Source organism: Chrysemys picta, chromosome 4, assembly GCF_011386835.1.
Source record: "Chrysemys picta bellii isolate R12L10 chromosome 4, ASM1138683v2, whole genome shotgun sequence".
NCBI classification, from domain to species: Eukaryota; Metazoa; Chordata; order Testudines; family Emydidae; genus Chrysemys; species Chrysemys picta.
In genome coordinates this window covers 146,459,783-146,479,050 of record NC_088794.1, presented here as the reverse complement: position 1 = coordinate 146,479,050, position 19,268 = coordinate 146,459,783, and the positions used below count along the sequence as shown (strand labels likewise).

At 47.0% G+C, this 19,268-nt stretch overlaps 1 protein-coding gene across 19 annotated transcripts in view; it reads left to right on the top strand.

The window, feature by feature from the left end:
- Positions 1–19,268, top strand: part of SAMD4A (sterile alpha motif domain containing 4A) — a 225,753-nt gene that overhangs the window by 133,774 nt on the left and 72,711 nt on the right. For 18 of the 19 annotated variants that reach the window (XR_010601162.1, XR_010601163.1, XM_065595749.1 and 15 more), the window contains one exon: positions 8,175–8,693. Coding sequence is in view for 17 of the 19 variants with exons in the window: in XM_065595749.1 (XP_065451821.1) it covers positions 8,175–8,693 (519 nt within the window). In the remaining 2 variants the exon portion in view is untranslated. Of the gene's footprint in view, positions 1–8,174; positions 8,694–17,714; positions 17,740–19,268 lie in introns of those variants that run through there. The other variant, XM_065595750.1, reaches the window with a different exon arrangement.

Here is a 19,268-nt window from a genome sequence, read left to right as displayed (position 1 = left end):
CTTTGGGATGTGCGCATCTAATTCTTAGCCATTTCTTCCCTGAACAAATTATCTGAATGCACTTGTGAGCCTTCTTTTATAGTAAATGTTATTAAACTGAAAGCAGGAGTATAATTAAAACAGCAATTTAAGTGTAATTTACTAACAACTGGAGCTCTTAAATGCACTGACTTGCCATTGTGCAGTAATAATACCAGACTTAGTATTTAAACATGCTCTCTGTCACTCCGAGAGTCCTTGGGCAGTTTTAAAAATCAGTGTAGTCTTTAATTATAGTCCTGGTTACTTATTATAAGATGTCATCTAGTTTATAAATTGCAAATCATTAGTTTTTACCTCTCTGTCAATGCCCCAGATGACATATTTGTGTGCCCTCTTTGTGAAATCTGATCAACCATACATGACCGTTTGAGGATAGCCTCCTTTCTGCTGCAAAACTTTCCATTCTGTTTTGAAAATGACAGGATTTGTGTTGAGCGGTTCTTTAAAAACACTTCACAGTGGTCTCATGTTTTGAAATGGTCCCTTTCAGGTGACTCATCTAATGAGATTAATTTCTTTGCGTGCATGCTGTCAACTACTCTTTCCTTTCTTCCGTGCAGGGCTGATATTTTAAAAATGGAAGCTTGAGGCTTCCAGGCCAAAAAAAAAAAAAAAATGCTTGTGTCCCCATGCACTCACGGTTGCTCCATCTGCATCTTCAAATTGCTGGACTGCAAGCACAAATCACTACGTAGCACCAAACTTGCACATACATTGGCCTGATTTTCATGCACATTTGCAGTAACTGTGCAAACAGTTGCGTATCCATGTGTATATCGACATTTTTCATGCATTCGGGTGGGCCTTTACCTTTTGAAAAGTATAGAGCCCTGCTGTGATCAGTCTTTTTCATTGGGAGCATTAGAAAATTCACACGTCTGGCATGTGGCTTGAGTGACTACGTGGCAGTCCACTTTGGGATGACCTTTTGGAATTGATTTCTTATGGTCAGCAAAGGTTTATGTTCTCATAGTCTCCAGACATGGATGATATTCCTATTCATAAAGGCTTGGGAGAGGGACACTGTCATATTTGATAGCTAGCCATGGGGAAGAGAAGATGGTGGCAGGGTAGGTACTAGAATTGAGCAGTGAAAATTTAGCACTTCAGCTCTCCTACCCTTGTTGTTCTTCTACTATGCAGGAATATTACATACAAAAATACGTTAAAAGAATTGTATTTAGGTTGCAAAGTTACCTAAAGGTGCGAAAGCACTCAAAAGTTAGGAGATGGCTGCCCAGGTAACCTTAATTCTGCCTCCTTGTACAACCATCCTGGGCACTGAACGTGGCAGGGGTCATGTAGAAATCATTGTATGTGATCATGTAATTAACGTGTATCATAATGCATATATACACGGAGACTGAATTAAGGTTGCACAGGCAGCCATAAATGTGGCATTTCCTAACATCTGAGCGCCTGACTTTACAAACTAACGTGACATCTCTTTACCCACATACTCTGCCCTCCCGGCTGCATCTGCTCTGAGAGCTGTCAGGCATACCCAGTACATTGTGTGCTGCAACTCTGGCTGTGGGCTGAGCCCAGCTCTTTAGAACGTTCATGTTTGGTTATTGATGTCCCTGAGCAATTAAAAGGACAGAATGGGGAATTATTATTTTCAAAAGCTTATTTCTCAGCCAAACTTAAATGGAATTTCATGGGACACATGAAAGGCACATTTCTAGCCGTGGGACTTTGTCCCCGCCAAACTTCAAAGCTCTGCTCAAACAATGGAGGGGATAGAGCTTCTCAAAATAGGTAGCAAGAATCTTGTAATGGAAGTTAGGTAGCCAAGTGGCTACCAACACCCCCTATAATGAGGAAAAGAGAGATACTGTAATATGAATAGTGTCTGTTTGGAGACAAACCGCTATAAAACACTGCTTGGGTAGAGTGACTAGATCTCTGAAACAGGAAATGGAGGTACTTTGCTTAACGTTGTTTTGCCAAGCTGGAGATGGGGAACTCTGGGAGGGAGTTTGGGCAGACTGGGCAGAGGGGTTTAGGAGCTGAGGGGAAGGAAGATCAGGACATGGGTACTTGGGCGTGATTGATAATTGGTAGGGAGTTGAATTGGGGGCTCCTGTGAGAGGTGAGAGTGAGTCTGGTTGTGGGGAGTTGATACCAGTTGGTTTTGCTGCTGGGACTGGGTGGAATTGGGAGCTCGTCACCAGGAGAGGGGATGCAGGAGCATTCCTTGGGAGGTGACCATGCTTGTGAGCTTCTGCTGTCTCCCTGGTCAGTCACTGCCCTGCCCATTTAGTTTTCCCTCCTTCCCAATGCCCATCACGTTCCCTACCCCAATGCCCTGCTAGTAGTGGGCTGTGTTTCCTTTGGCCTACGCTGCTCCCCACTGAATTGTACATATGCTAGGGGGCCAGGGAGCCTTTCTGACCACATTCTCGGTACTCTCCCTAGTCCCTGGGCTGTGTCTGGCCAAGGCTCTATTTGTTTTCTTTCTGTTATCAGTGTCTGTTTTATTTGTCAGTGGTGGCGGGCATTTCGTGTTGTTGTTTTTTTTTTTTTTTTTTTTTTTTTTTAAATCCCAGTTTATTTCAGCATGCATGGTGCACTGTTTCCTGGGTCAGAAAACCACACTGTGCTCCTTCAGACTGTCTCAAGAGAGAGGATGGAGTGCAGAGGGGAGGGGGCTGAGTGTTTTAGGGAGAGAGGGCGGAAGATGTATGCTCTGTAAATTGGCGCATGTGTTGGGGGAGCAGATAGGTTGGAGGCACATGTCAAATGGGGGAGAGCCGGAAGGAAGACACATGTCATTGAGATGGGGTGCTAGGATTCTCCTCCTCCACACAAGCCTTCCAACTTCCTTCCTTCTGTTGTCACTTACCTCCGGTGCCCCTGCCCACCTTAGTCCTGGCCCTAGATGCAGCTGCCTCCCCGCTGCATTCTGAGCACGCTACCACAAGGGGGAGTGGACCATAATCCAGGATATCCCGTGTGAACATACTCCGAATTCAGCGTGGAGGTGGGCAGCTGACAGGCAGGCAGCGCAGCTGGGCCGGCAGTTGGAATTGAGGTGGGAAGAGGATAGTAGGTGGTAAGCAATCAGAGTGGCAACACTCAGACAGCATGCCAATGATGTATTGAAATTGGAAGTATCTAGTTGGCGGACCACTGGGAATGCCCCACCGGATAGACAGCTGGTCTCTCTGCTGAATTTTCCACACAACAATGCTAAACTCTTGTGGGCAAGAAATAATAGAAAATATTCTGTAAAATGAGGGTAGAGTAAAATTGTGCCCTTTTAATCCCTACATTTCTACAAGGGGGGATGGCCCAGCCCCAGTTCTTTGGACAGGAGCCTGAAATAATCTGAACTGGCTCAATGTCTGAGAGATTCTGAACTGCCTCCATTTCTTGTCTTCCTTTCTTCCACCCTAAGATAAGTTTTGAGACTATGAAAATTCCAACTTAGGTTCAGCATTCAAGCAAGTGTGAGCCCAGCCTTCCCTTGTGTGCCTCCAAGCCTGCAATTGTGAGCCCCCAAGAAGAATTGTGGTGCAAATCAAAGTGCATTTTGCCCACAATCAAGTAGTTACAGCTGCCTGTGCAACCGCAATTCAGATGCATGTGGGGAAATTACTGGTGCATATTTTATGGGCGCAAACTTGCAGGCTCTGTCTAGACTAGCAAAACGAGGTGTATTTAGCAAATATAGAAGTTCACACATTTTAAATGATGCATTTTAAAACACCATTGAACACCTGCTGTAGACAAAAGGTATGTTTTCACAGCAGTTACAGGTGTGATTGCAGATCCCATAGGCCAGGGGTTCTCAAAATGGGGGTCGGGACCCCTCGGGGTCACAAGATTATTACGGGGGGGTTGTGAGCTGTCAACCTCCACCCCCAAACCCCGCTTTGCTCCAGCATTTATAATGGTGTTAAATATATTGAAAAGTGTTTTTAATTTATAAGGGGGGTCACACCTTGCTATGTGAAAGGGGTCACCAGTAAAAAAGTTTGAGAGCCACTGCCCTAGGCATACCCATGCTAGCTTTACTCTGGCTAGCACAGCTGAAAACAGCAGTAGAGAATCAGCGTTGGCTGTACCTGGGCACATACCTGCATTGCTAGCCCATGCCAGGGCCTTGCCAACACATTTTCACTGCTACTTGTAGACACACTAGCTAGAATTAAGCTAGCGCAGATATGCCTACCCGAGATGCAGTCACATCTCCGATTGCAATGCACACCTGCCCAGAGATAATTGTGTTTAAAAACATGATCGCTAGTCAGTCAAGCCACTGTCCTTGTCTACTCTAGGTGGTAAATGGTGTTTAAAAGCATGTTAATTAAACACCTGTTAGCTGACACTTTTGCAGTGCCACCTCATTTCCCTAGTCTAGACAGGACCTTAAGGCAGGCCTATGCACAAAAATGCACTGAAATAACTAAACTAGTTTTAATTCACACCTCTTGTGACCACAAAGATAAGACAGAACTAAACCCCTCTTTCTGTAGTCTGGGTGCTGTGACGTGAGCCTGCAAAGTCACACCATTATTCCGCTGTCAGACCTATCACAATGCAGTGCCAAGCAGCTCTTTGTCTTGCGCTAGCATTCCCAAAAAGGGGTCTCTTGATCACTGGGCTACAGCTAACGTAACTTGTGAGTGCTGCACGGGGGGTGGGGGGGATCTACTCAAGAGGGAGTAGCTCCAGTCATTCCGTAGGGGCTCTCTGGCCGCGGGGTAGAGAGAGGCGTTGAGAGGTGCCCCTAAGAGGATATGCCATGATAGTGAGTGTGACTAGAGCCCTGCAAATCCGCAGGTATCTGCTTTATATCCGCGGGTCTCCGATGCAGATATATGTGGACCATTTTTGCGGACAGCAGCTCCCCCACAGCTGCCAGTGCAGGTCTCCCCGACCTGGCTCCGGCCGGGGGAGGGGGCCTCGGAGCCGCAGCCCGGCCATGGTAAGAGCTAGGAGGGCAGCTGTGGCGAGCAGCGGCAGACCCTCTACCTGCCCTGGGCGGGGGGCCCGAGCAGCCCCCAGCCTGTGTCTCTGCCCCCCAGGCCTCCCGCCCAGGGCAGGTGGAGGGTCCACGCTGCGGTTCCTCACAGCTTCCTGCCTGGCTCTTACCGTGGCCGGGCTGAGGCTTCGAGGCACACGCGCGCGTGCACACACACACCCTGCTGGAGCCCGGTTGGGGAGAGCCGTGCGGGCAGCTGTGGGGAGCCGGCGTGGAGTTGCCGACCCGTCACTGTCCTCAACCGCGCGGGGAGCCTGGGGGCAGGGACACAGCCAGGGGCGGCTCTCAGCCTCCCTCCGCACCACGGGCAGGTGGTTTGTCCACGGCGGCTCCCCACGGCTGCCCGGGCTCCCCAGCTGGGTGCCACACTGGTCTGGCTGCGGAGGTCCTTTGGGGGAGAAGAAGAGGGGAAGGGAGAGGGGTCCGCCCCTATAAAAAGTGGACAGGTGCCCCCTCTCCCCCCTGCCCCCCAGTTCCAGCACCACTGGTCACTGCTGCACAATGACCTGTGGAGCTGTTTAGAGCCCTGGAAATCCACAGACGGTTTTTGCAGATCACGGATCAGCTGCAGATACACCTTTTTGTATCCGCGCAGGGCTCTAAGTGTGACATTCACTCTCTCGGCTTGCGGATATAAAGTATTGCATGACAATAAGGACATAAAAATTGCCATACTTGCATCAGACCCGTGGCCTGCCTAGTCCAGGATCCTGTCCCTGAAAACAGTCAGCACCATCTGCGTCAGAGGAAGGTGCAAGAAACCCTGTATAGACAATTCTGGAATAAATAGCTCATGGGGGTAGTTTGTTCCTAAACCACGTCAATTAGAGATGATGGAAATGGAGTGGGTCATCATAGATGCCGAGAACACCCGCCCACAGGGAAAAGCAAAGGAAATTGCTCTTCCTCCTCTCCTCCAGCAACCCTGCCCCATGGACCTCTTCCCACCACTCATCCCCAGATTTTTGTACTGATACTATCTTGTATGCTTATAGTCACTACCTCTGAGTGATGGGAGCCCCATTGGGACAATCGGAATGATGTGCAAAAGTGAAATTGCTGGCCTTTCTGGCCTATACACACATGCAATGTACTCAAATCACAATTCTGTTAACCAATTAAACATTTTTCTTTTTTGCTCGAGTTAGTATAGCTTTGTCACTAAATCCATTTCACACCTCTGTCAGTTTGATATGCAAAGAGAAATCAGACAATTTGGAAGTGATATCGAAGAAATACAAAGTGTAGAGTTACACTGGGGTGAGGGGAGGAAATATCTCTGCACAAAGTTTGAGTTGGAATGATCAATGTTTCCAGAAAGCCATCTAGTGGTTTTGTGCTAAAACAGTTGTTTGCTTTTAAACAGGAATCTGAAGCTGATAAGAGTGGGTATTATGTTCTGAGAAACTATCAACGTTCGTACAAGGAAATATAAGTGTAGTGCACAAATTTTGGGCCAGTTTTGCATAGATTCTATAGCAGAATCCGAGCCTTTAATAGTATGTTTTGGAGTGACTTTCTATATTTGAGAGACAGGGTGGGTGAGGTAATATTTTTTATTGGACCACCTTCTTTTGGTGAAGGAGAGAAGCTTTCAAGCTACACAAAGCTCTTCTTCAGGTAAATAATTGTATTATGCCAATCAGAAATATTTATGGGGTTGCATCCCATAAATACCAAGTACCAGCGCTTGTCTTTTCTGAAGAATTAGTTCGATGCTGTGTGGACATTCTTACGAACACAGGGCCAAATCTTCATCTGACATAGATGGATGGAGCTCCTCTGACAGTTTACACAGGCTAGGTGTTGGGCATGGGTAGTAGTAGTTGTTGTAGGTTCTCTCTCAAAACTGTCCACTTCTTTCACAAAGAAGTAATCAGCTGGTGCTTCTGTAGTGAAATCATTCCACGGTTTTCAGTTGCAATTATACATAACATTCAGAGGAGACAAATTTTGTTATTAGTGTGTAGGTGCTGGGTGGTTTGGTGGCCTGTGATATACAGAAGGTCAGACCAGATGATCTGGTGATCCCTTCTGGCCTTAAACTCTAGGACTTCATGCATTAATAATATTCGTTTTTCCCTTCACTGAATGTAATTTTTAATCTGTGTCTTTGAAGGTGTATTTCAGTGCGTTAGCACATGAAACTGTTTTCTGTATAACATGTAATGTTAAAAAACGTTGGGCCAAATTCTGCCGTTGGTTACCTCAGTGCAACCTCATTCAAGTCAGTAGAGTAATTGAGGGCAGAATTTGGTCTGCTAGCCAAATTCTCCACATGAGCAGAGATTAAAAAGACTGGGACTGTTCATCTTAGAAAAGAGACTAAGGGAGGATATGATAGAGGTCTATAAAATCAGGAATGGTGTGGAGAAAGTGAAGTGATATTTACCCCTTGATGTAACACAAAAAACTGGGGTCACCAATGACATTAATAGGCAGCAGGTTTAAAACACACATAAGGAAGTACTTTTTCTCACAACACACAGTCCACCTGTGGAACTTGTTGCCAGGGGATATTGTGAAGGCCAAAACTGGGTTTTCAACTGAGTTCAAAAAAGGATTAGATAAGTTCGTGGAGGATAGGTCCATCAGTGGCTATTAGCCAAGATGGTCAGGGATGCAACCCCATGTTCTCAGTGTCCCTAAGTCTCCAACTGCTGGAAGATGGAAGTGGATAACAGGAGACGGATTACTTGATAATTGCCCTATTTTGTTCATTCCCTCTGAAGCATCTGGCACTAACCGCTGTCAGAAGACAGGATACAGGACTAGATGGACCATTGGTCTGATCCTCTATGGACATTCTTATGTTATGTTATGTTCTTATATTAAGATTTTCAGAAATCAGTGGTAATTTTGGGTGTCCAACTTGAGATATCTTAAAAGGAGCCTAATTTTCAAAAAGTGCTGAGGCCCCTCAAAATCAGACGTCTTTGAGGGGTTTCAAATTGGGCACCCAAAATCACAGTTACTTAAATATGTGCCATAAAAGAGAATTCCACATAGCGCAGGGCATCACGCACAGGAATCTCTTTGTAGCGTTATATGTACCTTGTAGGAATCTATTTATTTATTTATTATATTTGTTTGCTGATTTCACAACTCTTTTTTTTTTTTTTTTTTACCCCTCCAACAGGAATCATTAACCAATGGCAACAGGAATCCAAGGATAAAGTGATCTCCCTATTGTTAACCCATCTGCCTTTACTGAAACCAGGAAACATTGAAGCAAAAGTGGAATACATGAAACTGTTGCCTAAAATCCTGGCTCATTCGATTGAACACAACCAACACATAGAAGAGAGCAGGCAGCTTTTGTCCTATGCTTTGATCCATCCTGCCACTTCACTGGAAGACAGGAGCGCTCTGGCCATGTGGCTCAATCACTTGGAGGATCGCACATCGGGTAGTTTTGGCAGCCAAAACAGAGGTCGGTCCGATTCTGTGGATTATGGACAGACACATTACTATCACCAAAGACAGAACTCTGACGACAAGCTGAATGGGTGGCAGAACTCTCGAGATTCTGGGATATGTGTCAGTGCTTCCAGCTGGCAGGACAAAAACCTGGGGTGTGAGAACGGCCATTTGCCCCTCTACTCTTCTTCTTCTGTCCCCACTACGATCAATACTATCGGAACTAATACAAGCACAAGTAAGTACCATGAACGTAAACCACTGCCGAGAGCCGTTTCCGGCACGTTTCTGTGGCATGTCCGCCCCACAGGAAAACATTTCCTTGCAGCACTTATCATATTAGAAGAGGGGGCCAGTTTTAGCTTGGCCCTGGAAAAACCCTTCTTTATACCTGTTTGCCCAGAATAGTCATTTTGCTGTTTTGCATATTGTAGGATTTTGAACACGAAGCTGCTTGGAACAAAGATTGAACAGCTAAGAGGCTATATAAGAGCAAAAACATCCGTTGTTGAAGGCTGCCACTTTCCTTTCACGCTATTAACCCCAGTTTTTGGGTAACATTTTCAGAAGTGCCTAAGATTCATGTTCAAAAGCGACTGAGGCGCTTAGGTGCCTAAGTCTCATTGGAAGTAATGGAACAAGACTCCGAAGTACCTAAGTCCTTTTTGAAAATGGGACATGGCTCCTAATTCAGATGAGCACTTTTCAAAACATTAGCCTTTATCTCGATTAGGCAGAGAGATGACTCTTATTGGTAATCTGTGGCTCTTACCCGTGCAGTCTTCAGTGTTCTTTATTTCTAATGATGCAGAATTCTGCCGTCTTTCCCCATGCAAAGCTTTCACAGACTTCAGTGGGACCTACACAGTGGGCCCCAGAATTGGATAGTGCAGATATGCCCTGGCATGGTAACTGGCATTTTTAAACAGAGATTTATGTAGCTTTTGTGTGGCGATTTACCCGATTTACCCCCAACCTAAACTTTTGTGCCTGCTTACATCTTGGGTGGAGAGCAAATGTAGCATTTTCCCAGTATGATTGGAGCCTGCTCTGTTGACTGGCGCTTGCTCTTTGTGTTGAAGGATGTTACGGGGGCTGGCACGCCTTTTACCCTGAAGAAGGGCAGTCTGTACACAGAGACCTTCCTTAAGATAGATTACAAGGAACCGTTGTGTCTTCGTACAGTGGGTACCAGGGTTTTACAAAGACAGTCCAGCTAGTTTTTTTTCAAAACCAGGTTTCTATCTCAGCAAATCAGACACTTGCCCTCCTCTCCCTGCCTCCTGTATACCTTTTCCTTGCTCCTCTGCCTACCTTCAACCTTCACCACCTCCCGCTTACAATGCTCTTACTTTCTAGCACTGACGGACACCTCCATCTCCACCTCCCATGCCTCAAAATGATCCCAGGACCCAACTGAGTGCTGGCCTTCATATTCAGGGCCATGTTCTCTATTGCTACATGAGCACAAGTGCCTGTACTGTTAATGGAGAAGGTGACATCCTTCCCCAAACACCCCTGCTCCCATAATAGGAAGCTTGAGCTCATCCTTGTCCCCCCCACCTTTAACCCATCCATCTCCACATGCCCTTGGACAAGCCCACCCTCTCTCTCCCTCTGGTTGCACAACTATCTCCCACACAAATCTCCAGGCCTTCGCTGGGGAGCAGATTTAGAAAGTGCTCCAGGTCATCCCTTTTGCTGACTCTGAACACATTAATTGTACAGAATGTAGAGGTAGCTTTCTGGAGGGAAAGCGGCTTGCAGTAAAGAAACTTACTTGTCTGTCAACCTGTGGAAATCCACAATGAAAAGTTCTGAGAGCATTAGAATGGTTCTTAAAGACTTTGTGGTCTCTGTGGATAGAAAATCCATGCTTGAACAATAAGAGTATAGCAGTCCACCAAGCACCTGACTAGGATGATGATGGTGATTGTGAAATGCTATGGGAGATTAAGGAGGCTACAAAGGCAGAAAACTCAGTTGAAATCTTGCAATATTATTATCTTCATATTGTCTGGGTGTGTGTCACATCAGCAAGGGATACAGAGAGAAAATTTCTAGACACATTAAGTAAATGCTTTTTGGAGCACCTTGCCCTGGAACCCACAAGGGGAGAGGCAATTCTTGATTTAGTTCTAAGCGGAACATAGGATCTGGTCCAAGAGATGACTATAGCTGAATCACTTGGTAATAGCAACCACAGTGTATTTAAATTTATCATCCTTGTAGGGGGGAAAATGCCAAAGAAACCCACCACAGTAGTGTTTAACTTCAGAAAGGGGAACTACATAAAAATGAAGAAGCTAGTTAAAAAGAAATTAAAAGGAACAGTCACATGGGTGAAATGCCTGCAAACCGCATGGAGACTATTTAAAAACACCATAATAGAGGCTCAAACTAAATGTATACCCCAATTTAAAAAAAAAACAGTAAGAGGACCAAAAAAATGCCACCGTGGCTAAACAGCAGAGTAAAAGAGGTGGTTAGAGGCAACAAGGCATCCTTTCAAAATTGGAAATCAAATCCTAGTGAGGAGAAACGAGAATACATTCTGGCAAGTTAAGTGTAAAAGTATAACAAAGCAGGCCAAGAAAGAATTTGCAGAGCAACTAGCGAAAGATACAATAAATAATAGCACATTTTTTAAAGTACATCAAAAGCAAGAAACCTGCCAAACAGGGGCATCTGAATGATCGAGGTGCTCAAAGAAATTGAGGCTGTTGTGGAGAAGCTAAATGAATTATTTTCATTGGTCTTCTCTGCAGAGGATATGGGGGAGATCCCTGCACGCAAGCCACCCTTTTTAGATGACAGATCTGAGGAACTGTCCCAGATTGAGGTGTCAATAGAGGAGGTTTTGGAACCAATTGTTGAATTAAACAGTAATAAGTCACCAGGACTAGATGGTATCACCCAAGAGATCTGAACAAACTCAAATATGAAATTGCAGAACTAGTAACTGTGATATGTAATCTGTCGCTTAAATCCGCCTCTGAACCAGATGACTGGAGGGTGGCTAATATAACACTTAAAAAAATGCTCCAAAGGCGATCCTATTAACTTCAGAACCAGCCAGATTGGTTGAAACCAATAGTAAAGTACAGAATTATCAGACACATAGATAAAATGTTGGGGAAGAGTCAACGCGGCTTTTGTAAAAGGAAGTCAAGCCTCACCAATCTATTAGAATTCTTTGAGGGGGCCAACAAGCATGTGGGCAAGAGTGATCCAGTGGATATAGTGTACTTGGACTTTCAGAAAGCCTTTGACAAGGTCCCTCACCAATGGCGCTTAAGCAAACTAAGCAGTCATGGATAAGAGGGAAGGTCCTCTCATGGGTCAGTAACTGGGTGAAAGAACGGCTATTCTTTCTCTCCTTAGCTCTTGTAACTAGTGCCCTCTTTCAGGTGGAATTTCAAATCCCCAATGATTGTTATGAATTACCGTTATTACGTGCATTGCTAAAGTGCCCATCCCCATGGGGTGTAGGCGCTCCTATGTATATTTGGCTGGTGCATAGAATGCCATGTGGCAGGAACATTGCTCTCTCCTGCTGCACAGATTCTTTGCTGAAGGGTCAGACCCCAAGTGCTCCAGGCATGATGTATGTTGAGATTCCTGTCCGACTTCCCCCCTTTGCCACATCTTCAGCTAGTGCAGAAATGAAATGGCTCTTGCTGAAAGTACCTGCTATGCAGAAAATTCTATTAGGTTGTTTCACAGACTAGTCACCCAAGAGGGGATCGTTTTCATTAGGCCCTGGTGGGAGGGTGAGTGAGAGGCTGATCGTGAAAATAGCCGTGCGAAGGATCCAGTTGCATAGCCAGTGCTTCCTAAGTTAATAATGACCACAGCCTGTTTCACTTTTGCCACACTAGCTTCCTAATGGTCCTGAATGTTACTGCAGCCCTTCTCTCAGGTACTATATTTTGCATTGAGGCCTATATTGAATGAAGGATTTAAACCAGCCACAATAAAATATATGTTCATTACACCTCTGCAGTGAGCTAGCAAGCACTGGTCACATCCCCCCCGGTATCCATGGCGTTACACCAAGGCGTCTAACCAGTCTCTGGTGATGAAGATGATCCTGTAGGTTTTTAAATGCATGGGAGATTTAAAGGAGAGGGGGAGTGTCTACAGTGCGTGGAGAGGAAGTGTCCATGTTGACAGGCAGATGTGCATTTTATTCTCTCTTTAGAAAAAGAATGGGGCATATTGTGCCTGGGCACAAAAGGGTATAAGGGGGAGCTTTTCTCCACTAGGTGCATCCCAGGGACCAGGCACAGTTTCACTCCCTGCCGTTTCCTGATCCCAGGGACTGCACCCTGCTAGCTCCCACCAGGGTGTGAGCCACCCCAAAGTGGGAGGGAGACTATAGGGTCATCCCTTCCCCCGACTGACCCGCAGGGAGTGCCTTCTGCACCCTCCTTAGGTGTGGCACAGTGGGCATGCTTCCCTGTATGGGCATGCTTCCCTGTATGGGCAAGCTCCAGGAAGGATAATGCCTCTGCCGGCATGGTGCATGCACCAACTGGCCCAGTGTGTGCAGGTTTGGAATGACGCTAGATGAGATTGCTCTGTAAACTGCAGCATTGCTCGTGCTCGCTATTTGATCGCGAATCTCGCAATATTTGGCATTCTTAAAGCCCCAGCTCCCGGAATCTGGTGATCATGGGAGAATCTCAGCTTTTGTTAAATAAAAGCAAATTCCTAGCCTTCCTGGCTGTGCTGGAAAGCTGCCAGATGTGACCAGGCCAGCTGGCAGATGTGTGCTGGAAAGGCTCAGAACAAGAAGGCAAATAAAAGGATCCCTAAATTTATTATTGTTTTTAAAAATCTTGTGATTTGGGGGGGGGGGCGACTCATGGTTCTTGAACGCTTTGTGTTGGCAATGCTGAAATTATAAGAGTGCTTTGGTCCCTTATGTTATGGGCTGAAAATGGGGCAGGTACGACACAGGGGGGACAAGTTTAGTCTCTGGGAGAGGAGGGAGAAGAGCTTGCTGTAGATGCCCTTTCTGAGTAGCTGAAGAGGAACAGAAAGACTGGGGGCACTGATCATCTGGTTTGAAAAGCAGTTGCTTCAAACTCTGCTAAGGAAGAAGAGACCTGAGACCAGAGTGGTGCAGGGCCACCCAGAGGATTCAGGGGGCCTGGGGCAAAGCAATTTCGGGGTCCCCTTCCATAAAAAAAAGTTGCAATACTATAGAATACTAAGGGAAAACAGACATGAATAAGGCAAAACCAGGTTGGGGGAAGTAGCTTCTGAGAAGATGGTTATAACATTCTGTCTGCAGCAGGTGAATCATTGCAGGTGGAGATACCCGGCAAAAAGTTTTAAGTTCTTCTTCAAGTGCTTGCTCATGTCCATTCCATATTAGGTGTGTGTGCTTGCCACATGCACTGGTGCTGGAAATTTTCCCCTCAGCAGTATCTGTAGAGGACTGGCTCTGACGCCCCCTAGAGTGGCGCCCGCATGGCTCCCCCAACCCTCATTTCCTTCTTGCCACCAGTGACGGTGCTGGAACGTCTGCTGCTTCGGCTAGTGTTGTTTCGTTTCCTGTTCTTGTGAACTTTGAAAACCTGTAATATAGTTGTATATAGTTAGTAGTTTCTTAGTCACCCTTAGTAGTAGTTCTCAACTTTTCGTTGTCCCAAACGGGACTCAGCCCGGGGACGGGGCATGCCCCAGTCCCCAGGCTTTAAGCCCTGCGATAGCTGCAAATGGTGTATACCTGTCAGTGATTCACAGACCACATAAGGTGCTTAGACGAAGGGCACATAAGTGACAAGTGCCGTATTTGCAAGACCTTCAAACCTAGGATGAAGAAGGAGCGCGATATCCATCTGAAAGTGCTCCCAATGGAGTCAGCACTCACTCCGGCACCGGAGCAGCAGTCTGACTCTGCACCAAGCTCCGCGGCCACTGTGCGCAGTCCTCCGCCGGCGCCATCCACGAACCGGCACCAGTCCCCCTCCACAGCTCCGGAGAAGAAGCTGAAAAAGACTGGGAGGGGAAGATCTCCTACCTCCCGCAAGGGATAGGAGGGGGCTGCGGGTGAGCCACGACCTGTCCCAGGCAGCTCAACACCCCCTTCAGGAAGTCGGGCACCAGCTCAAATCGAGCGGTGCAGCCCATCCCATGCTTTGCCTGCGACCCCAGATAGAGGTGCAGGCCCTAGCCAGCTTCAGGTGCCGTGGACGCCCGAAGCTTTTCGAGTGGCTCAAGAAATCCTGACGCTCCCAGTGCCTCCCTCACCGGCTCCTGTGGTACCCCGGTCTTGGGGGAAACCCATGTTAGGATCTATGCATGTGTCCCCGCCTCAGCGGTACCGATCCCCATTGTGAGGGACGTCCAGCCAGCGTTCACCCACCCAAAACCGTCACACCTCAGGACTGGAGAGGCAGTCTCAGCGGAGCCCTCTTCAGTCCCCACACTGGGGGCACTGATTGAGGGACTCAAGGCGTACCTCGCTGATAGATTGGCGCAGACCCTCTGGGGCATGTGCCACTTAGCAAGAACTCCGGGACCAGCCCCGACTGTCTCCCAGGGCCCGGTACTGATCACGGGACCAATCTGACACCAGGGACTGCCAATCACTGAGCCGTCATCACCTGCAAGGAGGTCGCCCTACTCAGGGCGATCCTCTCAACAACTGGTCCGTATTAGCTTCAGGTCCCATTTGATGTCCCAGTACCAGTCGAGTAGCACGAGGCGTGGATTGCCGGGTATCCGACGCAGAGCCACTGAACGCCGTCGGTCCCCAAGAGCCTGACCAAGACAGTCTCGCTCGAGTGGTCACTCCAAACAGAGGTAGCCTGCATGATCTTCCAAAGGTGAGGAGCTCCCCAAGTGGGCCTGTTTGCTACCAGACAGAACAGGAAATGCCACCGGCTTTGTTCTCAACAGGGTTTGAGCAAGGTCTCCCTCCCTGATGCCTTCCTCCTGTCATGGTCATGGAGTCTGATGTACGCGTTCCCTCCATCAGCAGGGCCCTGGCAAAGATCAAGAGACACCAGGTGCAGGTTATCACGATTGCCCCAGCATGGGCTCGCCAGCATTGGTTCAGCACCGCTCATGAGCCTGTCAATGGCCCCTCCCTGACCCCTGCCCAACCGACCGGACCTACTGTCGCAGGACCATGGTCGGCTCTTACACCCCAACCTCGGGTCTCTCCACCTCTCAGCATGGATGCTGCGTGGCTGAACCCAGAGGAGCGGATGCAAGGAGTCCAACAGGCCCTCCTGGAAAGTAGGAAGCCCTGACTTACCTGGCGAAGTGGACAATGTTTTCCCTCTGGGCATCCGAACGGGGCATCTCTCCCTCACGTTCCTCCATACAGGCTGTCCTGGACTGCTTGCTCCATTTGAGGAACCAGGGCCTGGCACACTCTTCCATTAGAGTTCATCTTGCGGCCATCTCTGCTTTTCACCTGCCAATCCAAGGACAGATGGTGTTTTCCCGTGACATGATAGTCAGTTTCTTGAGAGGGCTGGAGAAACTCTTACCGCAGGTGCGGGTTCCTGTCCTGCAGTGGGATCTTAACTTGGTCCTCTCTAGGCTCACTGGCCTGCCCTTTGAACCTCTGGGGTCCTGCTCCCTTTCCCATCTGTCATGGAAGGTCACATTCCTGGTGGCGGTGACATCAGCGAGACGGGTCTCAGAAATTAAAGCCTTGATCTCAGAGCCGCCGTACACTGTTCAGTTGCGGCCCCACTTGGCCTTCCTGCCAAAGGTGGTCTACACCTTCCGTATGAACCAGGACATCTTCCACCCAGTGTTCTGTCCCAAACCGCATAAGACCAGTGAGGAGAGACGTCTTCACATCCTGGACATCTGGAGGGCCTTGGCTTTTTACTTAGAACGTACCAACCCTTTCCGTAAATCAACTCAACTCTTCATTGCTACAGTGGATAGGCTGAAGGGTCCTCGCAGAGGATTTCCAATTGGATCACCTCGTGCATAAGGACCTATTACGACCTCACAGTGATTCCAGGGGCATATTCAGGGGGGCGCCAGAGCCAGTTCCCTACGGATACTGCTGAGGGGAAAACTTCCGGCACCGGTGCATGTGGCGAGCAAATACACCCACAATGGAATAGACATGAGCAACGCATCTCAAAGAACACCAGTTACGGAAAAGGTAACTCTCTTTTCTAAAGTGCTCGGCCCACTTTTCAAAAGAAACCATTAAACGATTTGGTGCAAAGACTTGTCCCTTCTGTTATGTTTGCACAGAGCCTAGCTCAGATCCTGATTGGGACCTTTAAGTGTTGTCACAATGCATAGAAATAAATATGGAGAGAATTATAAATAATTCCTCCATTTTCTGAAATGCTGAGACTTTTTTTGAAGTCACACAGAATGCAAAAAAGCGTCCAACTCAGCAGACTATCCCAGGTGATTTAGCAGAAGTGTGTTTTGCTGGATGGATCTGACAGGATTGGATTCCTCAGAATTGTTCTTCATCCTGGGTTTTTGTTGGGAAGCCCCCGTACTTGTCTCTCTCTCCACGCTAACCCTTCCTATTCCATTTGCCTTTGCTCCCTGCTCCTAGTTCACCTCACCACTGCTGTGGCTTGCTGTACGCTACCTCTCCTTTACATCAACGCTCCCTCACATAACTTTGCTGCACAAACACCCCTCTCCCAGGCGAGCTACTTCCTGGCACATTACAATGACTTCTTTTTGCATTGCCAGAGCCCTCACGCCTGCCATCAAACTGCTCTGATTCCGCTGAAAGATTTATAGAGTCTGTATTCATGGAACCTTTTCACCGAGTTTAATGCCAGGGGCAAGTGCACACGTTTATGAAGCCGAGTGGATTTGCAATGTATCTAAAATGTTCCCTCAGCCCAGCCCCAACCTTTCATGTTACGCTGTAACTTTGACAAACATTTGCTGTAATGGCTGCACTGGTTCACTGATCTCCTGTGTAACACTGAGCTCTAGCTGTGGTCTTATGTTTTTATTCCAGTGTATTTATATAACCACATGTTCCACTGAGGGAAGCACATCGTATTCTGTGCAGAGAACCGCTGGAGGGGCAGCGGCAGCCAGTCACTTTCCCCTAGCAGATTGCATTGGAGCACCCATGAGAATTGCCGTGTTATAAGGTGCTGATGTTCAAGCCGACTTGAGGTGGCAAAGCCTGCTGATGTTTTTTGATGGCAACATGTTCTGGCAATCTGCAGGCACAGCTGGAGACAACCCAGTTGTACTTCATACGCTCGTCCATAACCTTCCTTAACACAATATTTGCTTGGACATGAAGCACCGTAAGTCCACAAACAGATGCTAAAAAATAAACATGGCTAGTCAGCCTTTGTCCCAGCCCCTCGATTCAATCAATATGCCCATTAATCTTCTATTCCAAAGCAAATCCCTCAAATACTTAGTGTTTGTTTAGGTTTTTTTTTTTTTTAAAGTTCCCGTTTTATCCATAATAGCTTCTGTCCAGCTGGTGGTCTAAACAGTGTGTTCCAGGGCACAGACTTCAGCATGCCGTCTCTACAAAGGTACCGCTTCTTTCTGACGTCAAACTGGTCAAAGTCTTTCTCAGTGGAGTGGTGATCTCGCTCTAGGACACTTAGTCTGGTGCCATGGCATATTATTGTTCAACACTGTTACGTTTCAGGTTTTAAATATGATCAATCGATGTCCATTAAAGAGTCCCCTTTGTGGTGTTTCAGTATTGTTTACTTCCCCATGATTCACTCTGGACTCAGAGTGACACACTGAGATCAGATTCCGCCCTGTCGAGTGGCTCAGCAGGCATTCCAATGGCTTGGGGACATCACACTGCACTCTTCCTCTATTGCTAGTTTGCACTACTGTTGTTGTCTTATGTGATCACAGAGTTGAGAAAATGGCCAGTAAAGAGTATTACATATATTAGTACAATAACTATGGGCCAAATTCTGTTCTCCATTCCAACAGGTGTAAATCTAGATTAACTCTGTTGAATGGAGTTACTCTAGGTTTGCACCAATGTAAATGATACGAGAATCCAACCCAATGTTAACAGCCGGTCACAACAGTCTGACAGTGGTCAATCCATACTGTCTGTGGGAAGGATAGTAGGTGACAGTTTTTCCTCTGTACTTAACTTACAGTGTCCCATTAATAGATGCATCTGTTTTTATGGCTGGAGAACAGACATGGACATTAGACAAAACTTCCAGTAGGCCCCAGAGAAGGAAGAAACAAAGGGCCCTTGACTGCGGATACAACATTGGGAGCTCTTTATAGATTTGCTACAGTCACTGTTGTTTTGGGCTATCAGAATGTCAGCGCCCAGCTCCCAGACTGTGCAGATTCCCTACTATCCTTGGAGTGTGACAGGATGCCAAGCAGCAAACCTGCCCCTTTTAAAAAGCGACTGAAAAATTATGAAGTCCATATTTAATCAGGAAAAACTCCCATTGCCTTTGGAGAGAGGGTCATCTGGGTAAAGACTGAATAAAATTGAATGAAGAACGTTGATCTGGCCTGGGGATTGAATAGCAATTTTAGGGAAAAGTGATGCCGAAGAGAGAGATTGAAGAGTTGGAGGAAGAGAGAACAAAGGATAAGGAAGGCTAGTCCATATAGGGCCCTTAAAGGTACAGTAGTTCAAGGCACTGCTGTGTACTCAGGATCATTGACATCATCGATTTTGTGTCCTAAGACAATAGGACAGTTACGATGTCTGATTATTCTGCTCAGCAGTCCAGAAATGAAAATCATGAGCTGGACTCTTCTTAGCTACACCAGTGCACGCCCACTGGGTCTGATTGTGGTCTCACGCTGTTGTAAATGAGAGCAG